At 40.2% G+C, this 17771-nt stretch overlaps 4 protein-coding genes across 7 annotated transcripts; 1 reads left to right on the top strand and 3 right to left on the bottom strand.

The window, feature by feature from the left end:
• Positions 1–210: 210 nt before the first annotated feature.
• On the bottom strand, positions 211–827 carry LOC108604484. Its single transcript, XM_017993978.2, has 2 exons — positions 758–827; positions 211–704 (listed from the first exon to the last, which is right to left on the bottom strand). Exon 2 carries the CDS (start codon positions 693–695, stop codon positions 426–428), a length of 270 nt encoding a protein of 89 aa, XP_017849467.1. The 5' UTR covers positions 696–704; positions 758–827; the 3' UTR covers positions 211–425.
• Positions 828–1790: 963 nt separating this feature from the next.
• On the top strand, positions 1791–2337 carry LOC108596807. Its single transcript, XM_017982920.2, has one exon. It carries the CDS (start codon positions 1859–1861, stop codon positions 2315–2317), a length of 459 nt encoding a protein of 152 aa, XP_017838409.2. The 5' UTR covers positions 1791–1858; the 3' UTR covers positions 2318–2337.
• A 41-nt stretch (positions 2338–2378) lies between these two features.
• LOC108596866 (coiled-coil domain-containing protein 186) lies at positions 2379–9455 on the bottom strand. Of its 4 annotated transcripts, none has more exons than XM_033293339.1 (11): positions 8876–9444; positions 8472–8813; positions 8069–8227; positions 7661–7936; positions 7367–7607; positions 7211–7311; positions 7027–7158; positions 3608–3970; positions 3282–3550; positions 2911–3202; positions 2379–2833 (listed from the first exon to the last, which is right to left on the bottom strand). In XM_033293339.1, exons 1-11 carry the CDS (start codon positions 9302–9304, stop codon positions 2609–2611), a joined length of 2829 nt encoding a protein of 942 aa, XP_033149230.1. In that variant the 5' UTR covers positions 9305–9444; the 3' UTR covers positions 2379–2608. The 4 variants fall into 4 exon arrangements, with proteins under 4 accessions (XP_033149230.1, XP_033149231.1, XP_033149233.1 ...); XM_033293340.1 differs by having other exon boundaries at positions 2379–2830; positions 8876–9443; XM_033293342.1 differs by lacking the exon at positions 2379–2833 and having other exon boundaries at positions 3024–3221; positions 8876–9447.
• Positions 9456–11111: 1656 nt separating this feature from the next.
• LOC108608336 (cullin-3-A) lies at positions 11112–15779 on the bottom strand. Its single transcript, XM_033294039.1, has 9 exons — positions 14695–15779; positions 14216–14599; positions 13804–14154; positions 13375–13557; positions 12681–12795; positions 12480–12622; positions 12191–12414; positions 11989–12127; positions 11112–11926 (listed from the first exon to the last, which is right to left on the bottom strand). Exons 1-9 carry the CDS (start codon positions 15511–15513, stop codon positions 11774–11776), a joined length of 2511 nt encoding a protein of 836 aa, XP_033149930.1. The 5' UTR covers positions 15514–15779; the 3' UTR covers positions 11112–11773.
• Between the last annotated feature and the right edge of the window lie 1992 nt (positions 15780–17771).

The following is a 17771-nucleotide window of genomic DNA, read 5'->3' as shown; positions in this document are numbered from 1 at the left end:
TTTTAATGAAAGTTGGCACTTTGCTTTTTGGGGTTTTTTTTTGCTCGTTTAGTTTTTAGTTTTTTTGATTTGTGGCAGGCGACATGGAAAATGACAAGGAAAATGCCTTAGAGCCAAGCGAGCTGTGTCTTCGTTTTGGGCCAAAAGGAGTTTCGACTTGACTAAAAGGTGTTTGTGCCAAAAGCTAATTGGCTAAATAAAAGGCTTTGCTTTACTGCTGGCGCACTTTAATTGGTTTTTATTGTGCACTACTTTCTTCGCTGTGCCACGCTGTTGCAAGTTTGTTGCTTAAGTCTCTGTATGTATGTGTGTTTGTTGTTTGTTGTACGTGCAAAAACAAAGAAACAAAACTTAGAATGCCAGTAAAAGTATCTTGGAGAAGTCACCGCCGTTAACACAAGTGTGATTTGGATTTGAATCTTGAATTATTCGTCCGCTGGTGGCGGCTCATCATCACGATATGGTCGATTGTTGTGCAGCGCCGACCAGCGCGGGGTCTGATAGATCATCCAGACGGGTAATATCATCATTAACACCAAACCACCAACGCCCATGATGAGACGCTGTCCTGTGGACAAGGGAAATCGCGGCGGACCACAAATGGGCGCATGATGTCGCACTTGTTGCAGCTGCAACCAGCCGCTGGCCGCATCCAATGGCTTTCGCAAAAGTTTATGCTTTAATGCCAAACTCATTTCAAAATACTACAAAATAAATAAACTAATTAAAGTAAAAATTTTAAAATATTTATGCTTACTTGAGCTCCTAACTGCTGTGTTGAAAGAACTGAACTAAAATTTTAGCAGCTCTCAAAATTGAAACTAAAATCAAAACTTCAAGGACTGCTGCCATTAAAAATAACATTTTTTACATACATTTTTTTTTATTATTCGTCATCCAACTGCAGCTGCAAAAACAAAACAGGAAGTCCACAGCCTTCGCCAGATTCACATGGATCCATGTGCAAAGGTTAAATAAGCATTACAAATGCTAATGAAAATGCTTTGGGCTCTCGTGGGCTGTGACTTTTGCTTTCTTTATTTAATTTTGATTTTTGCTCCCCGCAATGTTGCAAATAAGAAAACAAAGTAAACAGTAAAAATGAAATATCCACACACACACCAAATGATGAGACACAATGTGAAAAATTATTACAATTTGGCATTGCGTGCCCAAACAATTGACTTGCGACACTTGGCACGAGATGAAGATTACATAAAACATAAAAACCGCATCTGTAATTGCAGTTGCTAAAATCCGCTGCCTCTGGGATTAGACAGATTAGTTCAGTCTTCCTATGCCTAAGTACATCTGTAGGCTTTTGAAACTTCCATAATAACGCAACTCAAGTAAATTGTAAATAATTTCACTTCAAAGTGATCTGGCATATATCCAAAATATATATAACTAGCGTTTGCTTTCATTTTAGATTTATTTAAAAATTTATTTGTTTTCTTTAAATATCTATTTATTAATGCATATTTTTTTTATTTTCATTAAAAATTTGACATCCGTTACATTATTTTTAAATAAATAACAGCGACTGAAGCTGTTAAAGTCGCATAACATAAATGTGAAGTGCACAACTTAAAGCTGCGGACTTCTCTCTCGCACCTATTGCAGATACGTTGCTCGCTCTATATTATTGAAGAATTAATTAATTACATCAACTACACAATAGAAATTTGCATTTGCATTTGCTTTTTATCTTAATAAACAAAGCTAACGCTATCGATAGCTATCGATGCATGGGCCAAGACTATCGCTTACTAAAAGTGGTGCGAACTATCGATGGTTTCCCGTCTCTATTCACAATCATCTGTTGAAGACGACAACAAATGTAAACAACTCGTGCAAAATGAAATCACAAAACATGGAAGCACATCAAGCAAAAATTGCGCAAATTGAAGATTTTATAAATTATGTGCTGAAGGAGGAGCTGCGCCAGATGGAGCTATGGCTCGGCCACTATAACGAGGAGATAATGGAGTACGTGCAGCTAAAAAATACGCTGCAAGCATTTGATGAACACATGCCGGGTGGCTACAAGACACAACTGAACATAGGCAGCAACATATTTATGCAGGCGCGTGTTAAACAAATGGACAAGATACTGGTTAACGTGGGCAAGGAGCTATACATGGAAATGAGCATGATGGAGGCAATACGCTTTAGCGAAGTACGCATTAAGATACTGAACAAGCAGGCGGATGTTGTGCGTGAGGAGAGCGTAAAGAAGCGTGCCGAGATCAAAATGGCGCTGATAGCAATAAGCGAAAGGGAAAAGCTGCTGCAGCAGCAAATAGCTGGGAATTGAGTTGAGGACAAGGCTCTGGGTGGGTACGCGTAAGATTAGATATTAAAACTATTATAAAAACTTTGAGTTGCACAAGCACATGTAGCATTTATTATCTAAAAATTTACAACTTTTGATTTACAAATATTGGCCGATGTCTGGTTGTGTGAGTGTGTGTTAATGTATTCATGTTTATGTGTGCATACAAATGAAATCTGAAATTGGAAATGGGGAAGTATTGACATTCGACGAGTCAAAGCAGGGAAAAGGGACACAGATTGAGGAATGGATAAAATTGAGTTTGAGGTCACACTACAGCAAACTATTGGAGGAGAGCGCAGCTTGCAGCGGCCAGTTCTTGGTCTGTCCGCCAGCAGCGCGTCGCTGTGCACTGGACATCGGTGGTGATGGTGGTGGTGGCGGTGGGCAGAGCTCTCGCGCCGATGGCTGCGGCGGCAATATGGAACTGTCATTGTTCAACGACTTGCACTGATTCGTAATGCGCTGTCTGGTGCTGCGCAAACGCCTGAGCATCTGCTGATTGAAGTAGGAGGAGGAGGAGGAGTTGGATTAGCTGAACACATGTGGCTGTGGCCAAGTTAACTGGCACTCACATCATCGCTGGGCTGTATCTGCTGGCTCTGCATGCTATCGCTGATGGGTAGACCCGTATCATTGACTGCCTTCTTGACACGTCGCATTTCCACTTCAAGCAAGCAATAGTCGCTGTAGATGCGTCGATACTCCTCGCAGAGCCTATTATTCTCCTCGAGCAGCATGTTGATGTGCTCCTCGGCGCGCTTGGTGCACTGCCGCACCGCCTCATCGGATCGAATCTGCGCATCCTTCCACTTGCGGAACGACTGAATGATTTGCTGCTGCTGCTCGTTCACGTCCGTCTGCTGCCTGCCGTTGAATTTGGGAACTGTTTTAGAGATTTTAGCCATAGACAGCGTTAGCGTCACCAGCGTCAGCTAATACATACTTTAGTTTCAGCTGCATCTGCTTGCACTCGTAGCTCACGCTCCGCATGTTCATCCGTATGGCCTCATTGGCTTGACATAATCTGTCGACGGTCTCCCTATGCTGGCGCTGCTCTTGGTCCAGTTTCGCTTGCATGTCATGCACCAGGCATTGTGACTTGTCCAGCTCCTGCTGGCGCAGCTTCAGCTGATCGCAAGTTGCTCGATCGCGTCCTGTTTGCTTGGCATCCTTCTCTTTCAATGCCAGCACTTCATCACGCAACAAATTGCGCTAAGGATCGAAATAAAATTTTATTATTAAATTATAGTTCGCATACTTTTTAATCACCTCCATTTTGAGCTCCTCCTGGCGCTTCTCCACCTGACTTAGGCGCTGCTGTAGGCTCTGCACCTCTTTGTTGGCTCGCCTCAGCTCCTTGAACTGATCCTCTGAGGTGTTCATTAGACTCTCGTGCTTGTTGCAAAGCTTTTCGCGCTCATCCTCTTGCGCCTTCAACAGCGCAGCAATTTCTCTTATTCTCTGCGATTGTTCACTGTTCTTTTGCTTCAGCTTGAAGATCTCCTCCTGCAGCTTCTTGGCCTCCACCACGGACACATAATTATTCACCATCGAGTTCAGCTGCGTGATCTGCTGCTCGCGATCCTTGAGAGCGGACTGTAGGCTGTGTACCTGGCATATCAAGCGTTCTTTCTGAAAATACAAAAAAATGTTTGAATAATTTTAAATTTCATCTTAGTTCCAATTAAAAACTACAAACAACAATTGTAACGATTTTGAATTGTGTTGTGCTTAAAAATTTCAATCAATAATGTTTGTTCTATGTTTCATTAAAATAGATAATTAATCCAGATTAATTTCATAAAAATTCTTGCTGACTTGTAGTTCCAACTCTGTTGCTCCAACGCAGGGTGAAATTTCGCCTTCATGTTGTTCCGCTTCAGTGGACAGCAGTTTCTCCTGTTGCTCTTGTTGCTGCTGCTGTTGCTCCACCTGCTCTGTGAGCTCCTCTAAATCCCGCTGAAAGTCCACAATAATGCTGAAGAGTGAATATCAAGTGAGATTCCGCGTCGCCCCATTGGCAATATTCAAGACTTGTTCTTGAGAGAGGACAAGACGTGTGGGCTCACAAAATACCACGTCCATTCGGGAGGTGATGTGTTCTTGTAGCTCACAATTGTATCTCTACTCTATGACATGCCACAACAGTGCCTAGGATTGTCCGGGTTGTCAAGACATCGCTCACTCGGGCACACCACAGCCAAGCGATCTATACCTTTGTAGCTGATCTCTGTCGTTCATCGGTCTTATTTATAGTATTTGGACCTGTACAAACCTATATTTCGGCAATACTCTATTGTTATATTTTTTTAAACTGATTCCACTTGGTTGGCCAAATAATCTATCTCGAGCGCAGAGAGCTTCTCGATGAGATATCGAGATTGCAAAAATATTAATTATAACCAGCAGCGTATTTTACCTTGATTACCGTTACATTTCATTTCAATAATATCGCTATTAAAACTTTGTCACGAAAATAAGAAGTAAATCGAATTCAGTACTTTGTGGGTGGACTGAGTTACTCGAAGCAATGAAACTAAAACAAAGGTGGTAAACAAAGTTTCCAATAACCCAAACCCCACACTAGCTATTGACACTTGCTTCGTGTGTGTGTGTGTGTGTGTGTGTGTGTGTGTGTGTGTATGTATAGGTCGTTAGTCTGGCTGCTATATAGTTTTTATAGATATGTTCCAATGTTGCCGCTGACTGTTTGACACGAATTAGAAAATCAACATTTTGCGACGTTTGTGCATTGAAATTATAACGTTGAAGGTATTATCCTTGGATTGGGGTTGAGTTGGGTACTGGGACTGGTAAATGGGAACGCAGCAAGCGTGGCTGCGTGTACTTAAGACACCTTTAAGATAGACTTGGGGGTGTCTTGATATGTTTATTATTGTAAACAATATTGATTTATGTCAAGGCACTTTCTAATTTATTAAAGTGCATTTTAAGCTAGACGTAATAAACTAGCACGTGTTGTGCTTCATTTGCTTAATAATTCAGTTTAATTAACTCATTGAAACTGACGCGTGCTCGCCCACAAAGCTTCACACTTATACTCTTATACTTATACACACACTTATACTTATACGAAAAACATTACGCGCGCTAATTTAAACACTTCATCGCTTGTCAGTCGCTCAAGTTGATTTCGTGCAGACTTTTTGGCAACTTAATTTGCACATTTACAGCTTTGCTTGTTGTCTCTTTGCCTTTTTGGTAAACGCGCTTGAAAACAATTTGCAGCCCAAGCAAAGGATAAACTTTGCTTAATTGCTACAGAGCTTCTCGTAAATTCTGAACTTGGCGACACTTGGCAACTCGCAGCTCTAATTAGAGTAAGTCAAACTGTTTGCCTTGACGCCGTTGCTGTTTATTATTATTATTAATAAATTAGCTCGGTCTTTTTTGTTAATATTTTGCGTTGGAGTTTTCCGCTTTTGCCGACGCGCGGCTTCATTTGCTTCACACGAATAAATAACAACGTTGCTTTCTAGAGCTTACACCCTGTAAGCGCTGCTAGCTTCGCTTACGACTCTTCAGACCCTTCGTCCTGGCTGTGCTGCCTGCTCATCGATATGCATATCAGTGCTCGCAGCTCGCGTGTCGATTGTGGGTAAATAAATAACACGAAACCTATTTCCGCTTCTAGTTGCAGATGCTAAGGGCTAAGCCTAAGGGCCTGGGTGGGTGGGGGGTTAACTGCAAACAGAGTTCAACACAATTGCAGTTGAACTCGAAAGTTAACTGCGATTTGTCTGTAGTCTTTAGCTTCGACAGGTTCTGGATTTGCCATTTATTTTTATTCTCTTTCGCTTATTTTAGTTCTCGTTTTCGTTTTTGCATTGAAATATTTGTGTAAATAAATCAGACAGTTGAATGATTTATATAGGTGCATAACAACAATGACTTTAACCCTCTGGAAATGCAATTTGTAACAATTTTTGAATACATAAAAAAGCAGTCGCACTCAGCGAGGGTGGGCTATAAAGTTATATTTACAATACAACAAAATAAGCTAATTTAACAAACCAAATAAGTAAAGTATTTAAAAAGTTGCTTAAAAATATTTGAGAAATATTTGAAAAAAAATAAACAATTTGCAATGGTTTTGTTTCAAACAAAACAAAGCTAATTTGAATTCAATATTTACATAATGTGGAATTAACACCTAAAACTATTTTAAGACATAAAATGTGAAACATTTTTTAAGCTAATTTTTTATATGCATTTTGAGCTTAGTTAACATTTTAACAACAAACATGCCCACCCTCGCAGCTCCTGCATTTTGCATGTATGCAGCAAATATAAATAGTTACTTACTATATAAAATTTATATATATATATAGGCACAACTTTTGTCTTAACATTTTGGCGGGACTGTTGACTTGGTACTTGCGCCGTAAGTTTACTTAGATCTATAGATAGAGTTAAGCTAAAGTTTGCGAAACTTTTGTGGAGCAAGTGTAAACTAAGCTAGACTAAATTTAAATTAAGTAGTAGCGGCTGTAGCTGGGTCAACAAGTGAGTTAAGTCAACTCAACTCAAGTCTCTAGAGTTGTTCAAGTTGCGTTGTTGTTGTGGTTATTGCTGTGTTGCTTGTTTGGCTGTCGCGCTGCAGTTATCAGAGAGTTTGATAAGAGCTACATAGGTTAAGTGTTTTCTAGTTTTTATATATAACTTACAGCTTGTCTTTCTTTATCAAGATCGAGTTCGAGCTGCTCCACCTTGTCAAATATTTCGCTTATGGCAACACAAAAAGGATTCTCCGCACTCGAATCGGTCAAGTAATCGGCATAGGATAAGTCTGAGCAGCGCTGTTTAAAATATAATATAAATATGTGTATAATATAGAAGTTTATAACTAACCAATCTTGTTAGTAGCTCAGCAATTTGCTTTAACGCATTGCTAGTCTTTTCATTGATTGCACGCTCAGCTTGGTATCTGCTATCCGAATGCAAAGCACTCACTGCAAATTAAATATATAATTAAAATATATATAACATATATAGCTGCAAGTTTACTTTTAAGCTCCGCTTCGCGCCTTTGGCATTGATCGTTGAGCTTCTTGTTGCATTCATTGAGCGCAAACATGCGACGACGCAACGATTCAATGAGTCTATATTCCGGATCATGCTCGCTCAGCGTATCGCAGGTGGCTATGGGCGTGTCCGTCCAGCAATCAGTATTGGCATCAGCATGCAGTCTTTCCAGCTGTGCGCGTATATAAGCCAACTTTTGTACAGTATTCGAGCAATCAGCTTTCTACAAAATATACAAGTTTAGACTTGAATTTTTGAACTATTGTCCTGACTTACGAATCTTTCGAAGAAGCATTCGACAAACTTCTTGCGACAATCGACGGTCTGCTCATCCTTTTTGCTAATCAACTCTATATATTCCATAAACTCATTGTTGAGCAGCCGCAGCAGCTCGTTGGAATGCTGATCCTTTTCGTTTAGATCATCGAACATGCTGCTGCTTATGTCGACTTTGCTCAGACTCGTTTCACACTCCTTGCCACTTTCTGTTGGCAACTCCTTGCTTAGTCCCGGCTCAGCCATTTTCGATAGCGCGTCCTGCAAATGCGTTAGCTAAAAATTGGAAAAATAAAATTTAAAATTAAAATAAAATTAATAATCTAAAATTTTGTTACAGCTCTCAAAGCAAACAAATTGATAATGAAAGCAATGACAAATTGCTTAGCTCAGCTCAGCTCAGCTCACCTGTTGATTCAGTTGTGCTATGCACTTGTCCTTCAGTATAATCTTTTGGCGCGCCGTTTGGACCACTTCATCGAGTGCACAGATTTGATTCTGCATATGGCAAACCTCGTCGTGCTTGGCGGCCACTTCATTGGCCAGCGACTTAATGCGTTCGGTTACCTGCAAAATAAAATGAAGAACAGCTTTAAACTTGAACGAACATTTATTATAAACGTGCCAAACAGCAATTGTTATAAAATATATAAAATGTAATTCAGTTGATTAACAAGTGTCAGATGAGGATTTGAATCTTATTGTATTAACGCAACGTTTGCTGCGAACATCTTTACCGCATGGCCTATTTCTCTAGAAGAATACAATGGATACACAACCCAATTAGCTGCTAAGCTTAAGGCGCACTTACCTTTTCGCTTTCGCTTTGAGGACGACACTGCGCAGCGTCCGTTTGTATGCCCAGCAGCTGATTCACGGACAGCGTCTCCAGGCAAATGTTATCCGTGTTCCAGGCATTGTGATGAAACGCCTCCTGCACTAATTTGATGATGGCGCACATGTCCTTGCGCAGTTTACGATTCTCCTCGAGCACTTGTTGCTGCTCGCCGCGCACAGATTGAAAACAGTTCATGATAAGCTCACAGGACTCCTTCTCCATGGAGGTAACGTTGCCAAAGATGACGTGATTCACATGCAGCAGCAAATCCACCCACTCCTGAAAGGTTATCAGACGCATTTGTGGTGTTTGATTCTGTTAAATAAATTATAAATTATTAGTAATCTTATATTTGTCATTATAGGCCACCGATTTACCGATGCGTCGCCGCCGCATTGCTCATCCAGGCTATCCAGCTCCTCGAGCCGCTTTATGAAAATGCTATTGAGCTCATAGTTCATGGCGGCTGCATCGCCAGCGGTTTCGCGCAGCTTTTTAAGCTGCGCTCGATAGTAATCTGTGGGCAGGGGATCCTTGCTACACTGTTGCTTACACTGTGAATGGCAAGTGCGCACTGTTTCCGCTGCTCCCGCTGCGCCGCTCGCTGACGCTGCTGTCGGACTGCGTAGATGCAGCTCATTGTGCGGCGTAAATAGCGCCGAGGCACTGAAGCGCTCCTCCATAGATTGTTGCTGCTCCATCTGTTGATTGGCAGCTGGGCAAGCTGCTGGCTGTTTGTTTGATTTGGAAGTTGCCAAACCCATTGATTTAGCATCCACTAGGAAACCTGTGCGTCTTTGGCTCATTTCAAATGCAACAAAAACTATTTCAGTCTATTTCTTTTAATGTGCTAGCAAAATGTTAAAATTTATCAAAACGTTTGTAATTTTTAGTTGAAAGTTTAAGCCTAGGAGCACTTGTGTATTTCTGCCAAGTGTAGTTTATTTTTTTTTTTAAACAAGTTGAAAAATAAAGTGAATGCTGACTGCCTCAAGGCATGCGTTGATGTGTGCTTTTATTTATATATATATGTATGTTTTTTTTATTTTTTATTTTGGTTTGCATTCAAATGCAGTTTGCTGTCTCGCTTGCTCTACTCCCACTTTGGCTTCGCAAAAAACACGCTTGCAGCTAAGGTCACTAACTTTACACACGCAACCGTTAAAAACACACACACACACACACAAATTGCAAAAATTAAATCGAACAAAAATAATTATTATTATTTGTTATTGTTGTTTTCAGGCGAACCTTGGCAGCGACGCAGACGTCAGCAGCAACAGCAAAAGCAACAGCGGCGTCGTGTTCATATCTTTTGTTTGTATTGCTCTGACGTAGTTTTGTATATACAATTTGTATATATGTATCTACATATGAGTTGTTTTCGTTTTTTTTTTTATTTTTCTGCGTCTGCTAATAGAGTCTAGAGTTACAGTTTCGTTTCACAAAACGTTGTTTTTTTTCGAATTTAAATTCACATTCACATTTGTCGCTAAGCCGCAAAGTCGTTCCGCCACGCTTGAAGACCAGATGACAACTGAGCGTGAGCGCATTCGCAATATCAGCGTCGCCGCCGCCAGTGCGTGTGCAAGTGTGTGGGGGCTCTCTGCCGCAGTCGACCGAGCACGCTCTCTCGTTCTCTCGCTTGAGCTTGGCGCTAGCTCTTATCAGTGCGTCAGATCATTTAGGCTTGTCACAAAATCTCTAAACGAAATCAAATGTCTGTATTTGTCCGAGTATTTAGCGCTTCACATAAGCAAATTATTATTTCTATTATTTGCATAGTCATGCTTATTGGAAAGATAATTAAATTCATATATTTGGCTTGTCTATTTGCCATTGAGATAACTGCTTTATTTACATTATTGTAAATACTGAGGCTTGGCAGCAACCAAAAATATCCCTTTCATGGGAAATTATAATTTCCTCGCACAAATTATTTTTTGCGCACTTCCCAAAATATTTCAAATAGCACTTTGAAAAAAATTGTTTATTAGCCCTTATTATAATAAACAAAATTCCACAAATAACACGTACACCAGATCTATATATTTCTTTTTTGTTGAACGTCATAAACGTTTTATTTATATTATTTACCATACATAAGAACAAAAAATTATGTACACAAACTGTATATTTTTTGTTCTTTGCATTTCTTTTACACACATACGCCTAAAGCATAATAAATGGACTCACTTGTTCTCCCTTCAACTTTCACATAGTTCTTTGTATCTAGAATTTGTTAATCACTAGTTTGAATCCGAGTTAAACAAATTGAATCAATGCATACATTTTCGATTTCAGTTTAAACTTAATTAGACGAAAAATATTAATTCAGTTTAGTTTTGCTCATTAGTAAATTTTCTTTTTGTTTCTAATATAAGCATGCACGCAAATGTGCATTATGAACATATAATTTGTTAATATATATGTATATATATCTATATAAATACCCCTTAAAAATGTTGCGCTTTAAGGATGGTATTTGATATGTGTATTGTGTCTGTGTGTGTGGTGTGCATATATAGGAGCATTAGATACGTAAAAATGTACATTAAACGCTTATTATTTTTATATTATTCATATTAAATAAAGTTTTTGTTTTGTTTTTGTTTTTATTATTTAGCTATATTTATACTGCTGCTTAAAATTATTGTTCGCATAATGCATTATTTCTTATAACTGCAACTCCATCAATAGTTGGGGGAAGGAGGATAACTTAATGCTATACAGTTTGAAGCTCAAATGAGTGTAAAAAAATAATAGTTGGTAAAATAGTTGCTGCTGCTGTTGCTGCCTGTGTAAACAATTAAATAGCACAGAATTTAGAGGATAGTCGAAATAATATATTGTGGATAGCAAATGGCATGAGAGAGAAAGGAAAAAAGGTTAATAATAAAGATAGATACGCCAATCGTGGCAATAACTGTTCAATTTTGAGTGTCAGGCTTACAAAATTTCGCACTTGTCTATTGAATGATATAAACTCTATTTAACATCTTGGTCAAAAATATGATTGCTGCATCGTGGATATGGGGGATGTTGGCTGGATGTTTGGCATGGCAGAATTGTTGCTGGATATTTGTATTTGCGGATTTTAATAACGAGTTGCGCTTGAGGAGGCTGCTTCGGGTCTTCAGGATGAGTATATATATGCGTGTGTGGGTGTATGCATGTGTGCTCGGCTCGAGTGTGTGCGTAGATGCCAATGTATTGGGAAATGAGTTTGCTGCTGCAGATGTGTGTGTGTGTGTGTGTGTGTGTGTTGGAGAGCTTTAGGCCAAATAGATGTACACTTTGCGATCCTCCGGCGTTCGCGCCAGATACTCGCGCTCAATAAGTCCTTCAATGCGCTTCTTAATGAACACAGGCGAGGGCAAGAAACGTGATTTTAACTGTGACGTTACGTCGGAGACGAGTAGATTATGCTGTAAATAGAAATAGAAAAGCTGAGCATGTGTATAAGACTTGTTTAAGCCGCTGGGCTTACCGCCATGCGCTTGCGCGATTTCATAATGCGCACTATGGCCGCTTCAATTTCATGTTTGCGGTCCTCATCCACTTTGCCGCGCGTCTCCTTGCGCTCCGGCTCCGATTCTCCCTTAGCGGCAACCGTTTGTATCTTCACCCTGCAATAGTTATAAGGCATTTAAACCAAAGTTCTTTTTATCATTAATACAAATTGCACGCACCTATGGAACTTGGAGACAAACGCATCGTTCACATAAAACTCATCCGAGGGCTCAATGTCTTTTGTTTTCGTTTTAGAGTTGCGCACTAGCAATCGCTGCGCTGGCTTGCCCATGGATAAGGACTGCAGTGCACGCACTAGCTCACGCTCCGGTATATCCGTCTCCTGATGTATATCATCATAGGTGAGCACATCCCTATTGTTGAATAACAACAGCACGCACATCTAAATTCAAAGAGGCAAAAGGCTTAGTATTGAGTTTCAAATAAATCCTTGCAGTCTATGCGCACCTGATAGGTAGACACCTGGAGTATATGTTTGCGTGTTGTTGTGGGCACTGCGCAGCCACTGGAACTTGAGCTTGGCCCATCTTTGTCCTTGTCGCTGTCATTCGCTTTGCGGCCATAGAAGACGGCATTTATGTAAGCGGTGCCTGTTTAGAGTATCAATTAGTATTTTATTTTGCATTTGTTTTATATTTAATACATTACCCATTTGTGGCTGTAACGTTAGTTGGCGACCCGAGTGCTTATCCAAATAGAACTTCTTAAACACCTCAAAGGCTTCGCGCGGCGCTAAAGGTATGTTACAATTGGGCGTGGCAGTCTATTAAAATAATAGTTTATTAATAAATACTTTTTTGATTTGTTTCACACAACAATCAACACACCAACTAAGTCGTCGAGACCAGCAAGATAGGTTATAATAGAGAAAATGATAAAAATACGACGACCGCTAATAATTCGAAATTATATATTAATATACTACATAACCACATTGAAACTCATACAATATAGTGGATTGCCAGTAATAAACTATAGACATAGAACATACATAAAAAGAATATTGAAATAGAATAAATGAAGACCACAATTAAGATCTAATAATAAATTAATACAATGTTGCACATAATTCAGTAAAAGCGTAAGCCGCTTTAGATTATGGATATATGTTTTTTACAAAGTCATAGAGAGAACTGATTAGATTTAGAAGCATATTTTGAGACCAATGATGGTTATTGTATCGCTCGAAGACAATCTATTCTCAAGCAGAAACGGAACAGCACATGAGTCTGTCAAATGAGTTCTCAACTATCATCTAGCTCGCATCATCAGCAATAACAAACAATTATTTTTAAATAATTATATCTGTTTAGAATCTTCCAAATCGCGCTATTCCAGTATAATACAGCTTATCATCTATGAAGAGCGATAGATATTCGGGCGATTTGTTATTTAAATTGAGGAAGTGCTCAAAGTCCGCCGAGATAACATTCTTGAAGAGCCGATCATTGCTGAATGAGTGCAAGAGAAACTGATCGAAGCGATCCTTGAGATCGAGCAGATTTTGGACAAATGTTATGGGTACAATAAATAACATTTAAAAGCAATAACTGCTCAAAATAATCATTGCAAATCGCAGCAGGTAGTCAAACTGATTGTTTACACAAACACTAAAAAGCAACGTAAAATACAAAAGAGCAAGCAAACAAATAGTATATAAAGGAAAAATGGTAAACAGCTGCTGCAGTCGATGAGATCAGCTGAGCTTAGGCCAGTTTGATTAAAAGATGCTTGCGCCAGCTCAACATATTCATGGTGAGCATATATTTTATAGCTCCTCAACGACGCGAACGATGCGTGGCTCTGTTTCCTTGTCCAGATAAAGCGCCGCACGCGATGATTCCTCTGTAATGCGTGCCTCCACTTTCTTGATATAAACGCCAGCGTTATTCTCCGCAAGAAAGTTTTGCGATTCGAATTTGTAAAAGGCTGCCGACTGTGCTAGGAATGGCTTCTCAAAGTCCTCCTCATAGACAATGCGCGAATCAATGCCGAGTGTGATGAGCATGGTGCAGGCGTTCTTAATGGCCAAATGATTAATCGCCTCGCCATGTCGCTCCTCCATGACCATGCCCAGCAGCTTCTCACGCAGCGCCTTTTGTATTTCAGAGTGGCGAACAACCTGCAAAACGAATTGTAAATTAAAACTGCATTGAACCAAATAGTTGGGCCGGCCAACTTACCTGATCCCGGAAGAATATTAAGCCCAAATTGTAAACGTTATCGACACCGCGCTGCTGCACATAAACACGATCCATGTACATGAGTATATCGCGTATCATGACCATGCAGGTCTGATGATCGGTCCATGCCTCATTCAGCTTGGGCAAGAAATTGCTGTGCAGGCTCTCCAGCACCTCGACGCGCACTTTGTACTCCAAATGCTCGGAGACAACATCACGCAGGCCATAGTACAAGCGATTGCCATGCTTATGGAGTACCATGTTGTAGCCATTGCGATAGAGCAGCTCAAAGGAGAGGCCCGAGTTGTTCTTCTTGAGGATCTCCTGTATGGCGTTCTTCATGGTGTTCCAAGAGTCCTCCACATACTTCTCATCCATGACAGCCTGCAGAGCAAACAAAAAAGAGCAATTATTGTAATAATAAATAATAAAATAAGTTAAAAAATTAGAATTGTATGATGGATTTATGGGAGGCTAACATTGAAGGCACGACGCTTGTACTCCGGCAGCCACAGCGGATACTTGCGACCAATCTCACGCATTTGCGCTGAGCAGCAGGCGCTCACTTTAACAGAGTGCTCACTATGCGGCGGCACATTGCCGGTGGTAGCATTGACATGGACTGAGCCGCTGGGCAAGCTGCGCTGCGTTATGTTGCGCGGCTGTTGCAATTGTGGCAACAGTGGCTGCTGCTGCGTTGCTGCCACCACATTGAGCGGCACAACATGGCGGGCTTGTTGCTGACCCAAGGCGTTGCGGTAATGATGTCGCGTGCGATGATGATGATGCTGTTGTTGTTGTGGATGATGATGATGCTGTGGCTGTTGATTTGAATTATTCGCGCCGGCCAGTATGCGCGTGTTTGCAGCTTGATAATGCTGTAGGTGCTGAGCTGGATTATTTAGATTGTTTAGCTGCTGATTGTTGTTGTTGTTGATGTTGTTGCTGTTGATGCTGCTTGCTGTGGCACCAAAGAGGGCAATGCGCGGATCGTTACTGTACATTGGTTGAGGGTAACGCGTGCCGCCGGCTCCACTGTGGGAACCAAGCGTACGCTCAAAACCGTGACGTTGCTCTCCGAAAATGTAATAGGACTGCGATGTGGCTAGCAGCTGCTCTGCCTCTTGCTCCGCTTGATATCTAGCGTATTGCTGCGGACTTTGTGGTGGCAACAGTTGTGGTTGTTGTTGTTGTTGTTGCTGTAGTTGTTGCTGCTGCTGCTGCTGCTGATGTTGTTGTTGGCGCTGGCCCGCTGGAGCTGTGCGCGAGCGGCTGCCGCCGTTTGGCCTTATTGACATCCGCCACAGAAAGTGTGAGAGAGTGCTCGGCGTGCTTTAGCGTCCCACAATTGTGCCAGTGACGACGACGTTGGGTGCGTTGCTTATGGGCTCCGTCATCAAATACGTCTTGGCGTCCTCTGTTCACTGCGTTTGAGTGTGGGAGTGTGGGTGTTTGTTGGAAAACAACGACAATTTGTCGAAACTAAGTTGAGATTTGAAAAGTAACTTAAAAACTAAAATATCTTGATGCCGTTTCCATCAATTACAATCCCTGACAAAACAGAAAATTTGCTTTTTTTTTTGTTGGTTTTTTGTTTGTTTGTCGTTTTCAAACCGAAAGGAAAACACTGTGTGTGCCGCCTGCTGAGCTTGGAGCTTGCTGTGGGGATTAACTTACCGGAAAGGCGCGTATGCGCATTTTGCCCTCCTTCTTGGGAGGATTGCCGCGTACATTCATGTTTTGTAAGCGTTGTCGGCACTGCTGCTCCTCCACTTTATTTCCAGCGCGTTCTTGTTGCTCTCACTCCTCCTGCAGTCGCCGCAGCAGCGCCTTGGCGCTCAGCCTAGATTCACTCCTTAGTCACACACGATTTTTAAGCTAAACAGCGAAAGCGGCTCTCTTGCTACCGTGTGTGTAAACAAATATTAACGTCGTCGTCGTTCGTCGTTGTCTGTTTGGTTAATTATTGTTGGGTTGCTGCTGCCTGCTGCCCGTGTGTAGTTTTCTGCAAAGCATAAAGAGAATTAGAATTAGAGTTGCGTGGCTTTGACTTAAAAATAGTTTGTTTATTATTCGCGAATTTCTTTGTCTCTCGCAGAGTCTCCTTGTTGGTCTTTTAAGAAATTGTTGCATTACGCCTACGCACACATACACATACACACGTAAGCACATATGTACATACAACACATTAATGTTTTGTATGGCTCTTGTGTGCGGGCAGCTGAAATGCAATTAACAAATTTTTGCACAACAATTAATCGAAATTCCATCACAAGCACGCACCGCATCACCAAATTAAGCACACCGCAATAGCTGCATTCAAATTCTTGTTGTATTTAGCACAAATTTCATTAGATTATTTACGTAGTTTTTTTGCTGTTTCACTTTTTCATAGATGGCCAAAGAGACCAAGTGCCTGTGTGTGTGCGTGTGCCTTTGTTGTTGTTGTAGCTTAGTTGTTGTTGTTGCTTCGTTTAGGTTGCTGTTATCGGATGACACTGTGTTGAGCGAAAAACATATGCCGCACAGAAATGTTTTCAATCGGAAAATGTAAAGCAAATCTTGATCCATTAAGTAATATGAATTTAATTTTAATTAATTTTATGTTGTTACTAACGATATGGCAAAGAATATAAATTTTTCTTAACGACTTAAATATCGATTAGAGTGAATATTTTCAAAATCATTGCGCGTTGCTTGCTATCGACATGCCTACACATTCGCCTGGAAAGATAACTTAAATGCCTAAGCGTATGATACAAATTTGTATGCGCGCTATCTTTGAATCTAACTTGTACAATAGATTAATAAATAAATGAATGCCGATAAGATGGCAGGAATAAGCGCAAAAGTCAGGAAACTGCATTTAACTGAAAGATCAAAATAAATATTTTATTATATCTATGTACATTACAGCAATTACATTAGACTTTAACTATTACAATTGCCTTATAAGTTGTAGGCACTTAAATGTTTAATACGCAATAAACCCTTTGTCTATAATCAATATTCTCTTGTTCATTCATTTCATGAAATATAATACATACAGCAAGCAACAACAAAAGCAATATAAATTATTGTTTAACAGTTTGGCTAAAGGTAATGTTTAATATCACATTGTGCACAGCGGCAGGAACCAGCAACCAGTAATCGATGTTTGCTTCCTGGTAATAGATTGGATATGCTTACATTACTTATACACATGTACATACATACATATCATTTATATTTTCGGGGAATACCGCTTATTCACCACAATTTTCAGCTGTCTTACGTATTGTCAACGAATTCCTGAAGAGGATTGAAGGTTATCTAATTAATATTATATTATTACTTGTTTACCAATTACTTAAATTTCGAAAAAAAATAATTGTTGGTAGCAATATTTATTTTGCTGAATTAAGAGAGAGAGTTACATATGATCAATAGATGTTTTGACGTAAATTCATTTATTTTCAAGATTATTTAAACTCAGTTTGGCAACTGTCAGTTCATACAAGTTAATTACAAATTTCTTTGAGTAAAATGTTATCCGCTGCACTGCTGTTGCTATTGC

This window comes from Drosophila busckii, chromosome 2L (genome assembly GCF_011750605.1).
Source record: "Drosophila busckii strain San Diego stock center, stock number 13000-0081.31 chromosome 2L, ASM1175060v1, whole genome shotgun sequence".
NCBI lineage: Eukaryota > Metazoa > Arthropoda > Insecta > Diptera > Drosophilidae > Drosophila > Drosophila busckii.
The sequence above is the reverse complement of the archived record's forward strand: the minus strand, read 5'-3'. Positions and strand labels throughout refer to the sequence as shown.

Coding starts and splice junctions, on each gene's coding strand:
- LOC108604484 (XM_017993978.2), bottom strand. CDS start 695: ATGAGTTTGGCATTAAAGCATAAACTTTTGCGAAAGCCATTGGATGCG.
- LOC108596807 (XM_017982920.2), top strand. CDS start 1,859: ATGAAATCACAAAACATGGAAGCACATCAAGCAAAAATTGCGCAAATT.
- LOC108596866 (XM_033293339.1), bottom strand. CDS start 9,304: ATGAGCCAAAGACGCACAGGTTTCCTAGTGGATGCTAAATCAATGGGT. Junction 7,937..8,068: donor TAGCACAACTGAATCAACAG/GTGAGCTGAGCT, acceptor TCCAATTTTTAG/CTAACGCATTTGCAGGACGC. Junction 7,608..7,660: donor AATGCTTCTTCGAAAGATTC/GTAAGTCAGGAC, acceptor TATATTTTGTAG/AAAGCTGATTGCTCGAATAC.
- LOC108608336 (XM_033294039.1), bottom strand. CDS start 15,513: ATGTCAATAAGGCCAAACGGCGGCAGCCGCTCGCGCACAGCTCCAGCG. Junction 14,155..14,215: donor TAATATTCTTCCGGGATCAG/GTAAGTTGGCCG, acceptor TTCGTTTTGCAG/GTTGTTCGCCACTCTGAAAT. Junction 11,927..11,988: donor AATCGCGCAAGCGCATGGCG/GTAAGCCCAGCG, acceptor TTCTATTTACAG/CATAATCTACTCGTCTCCGA.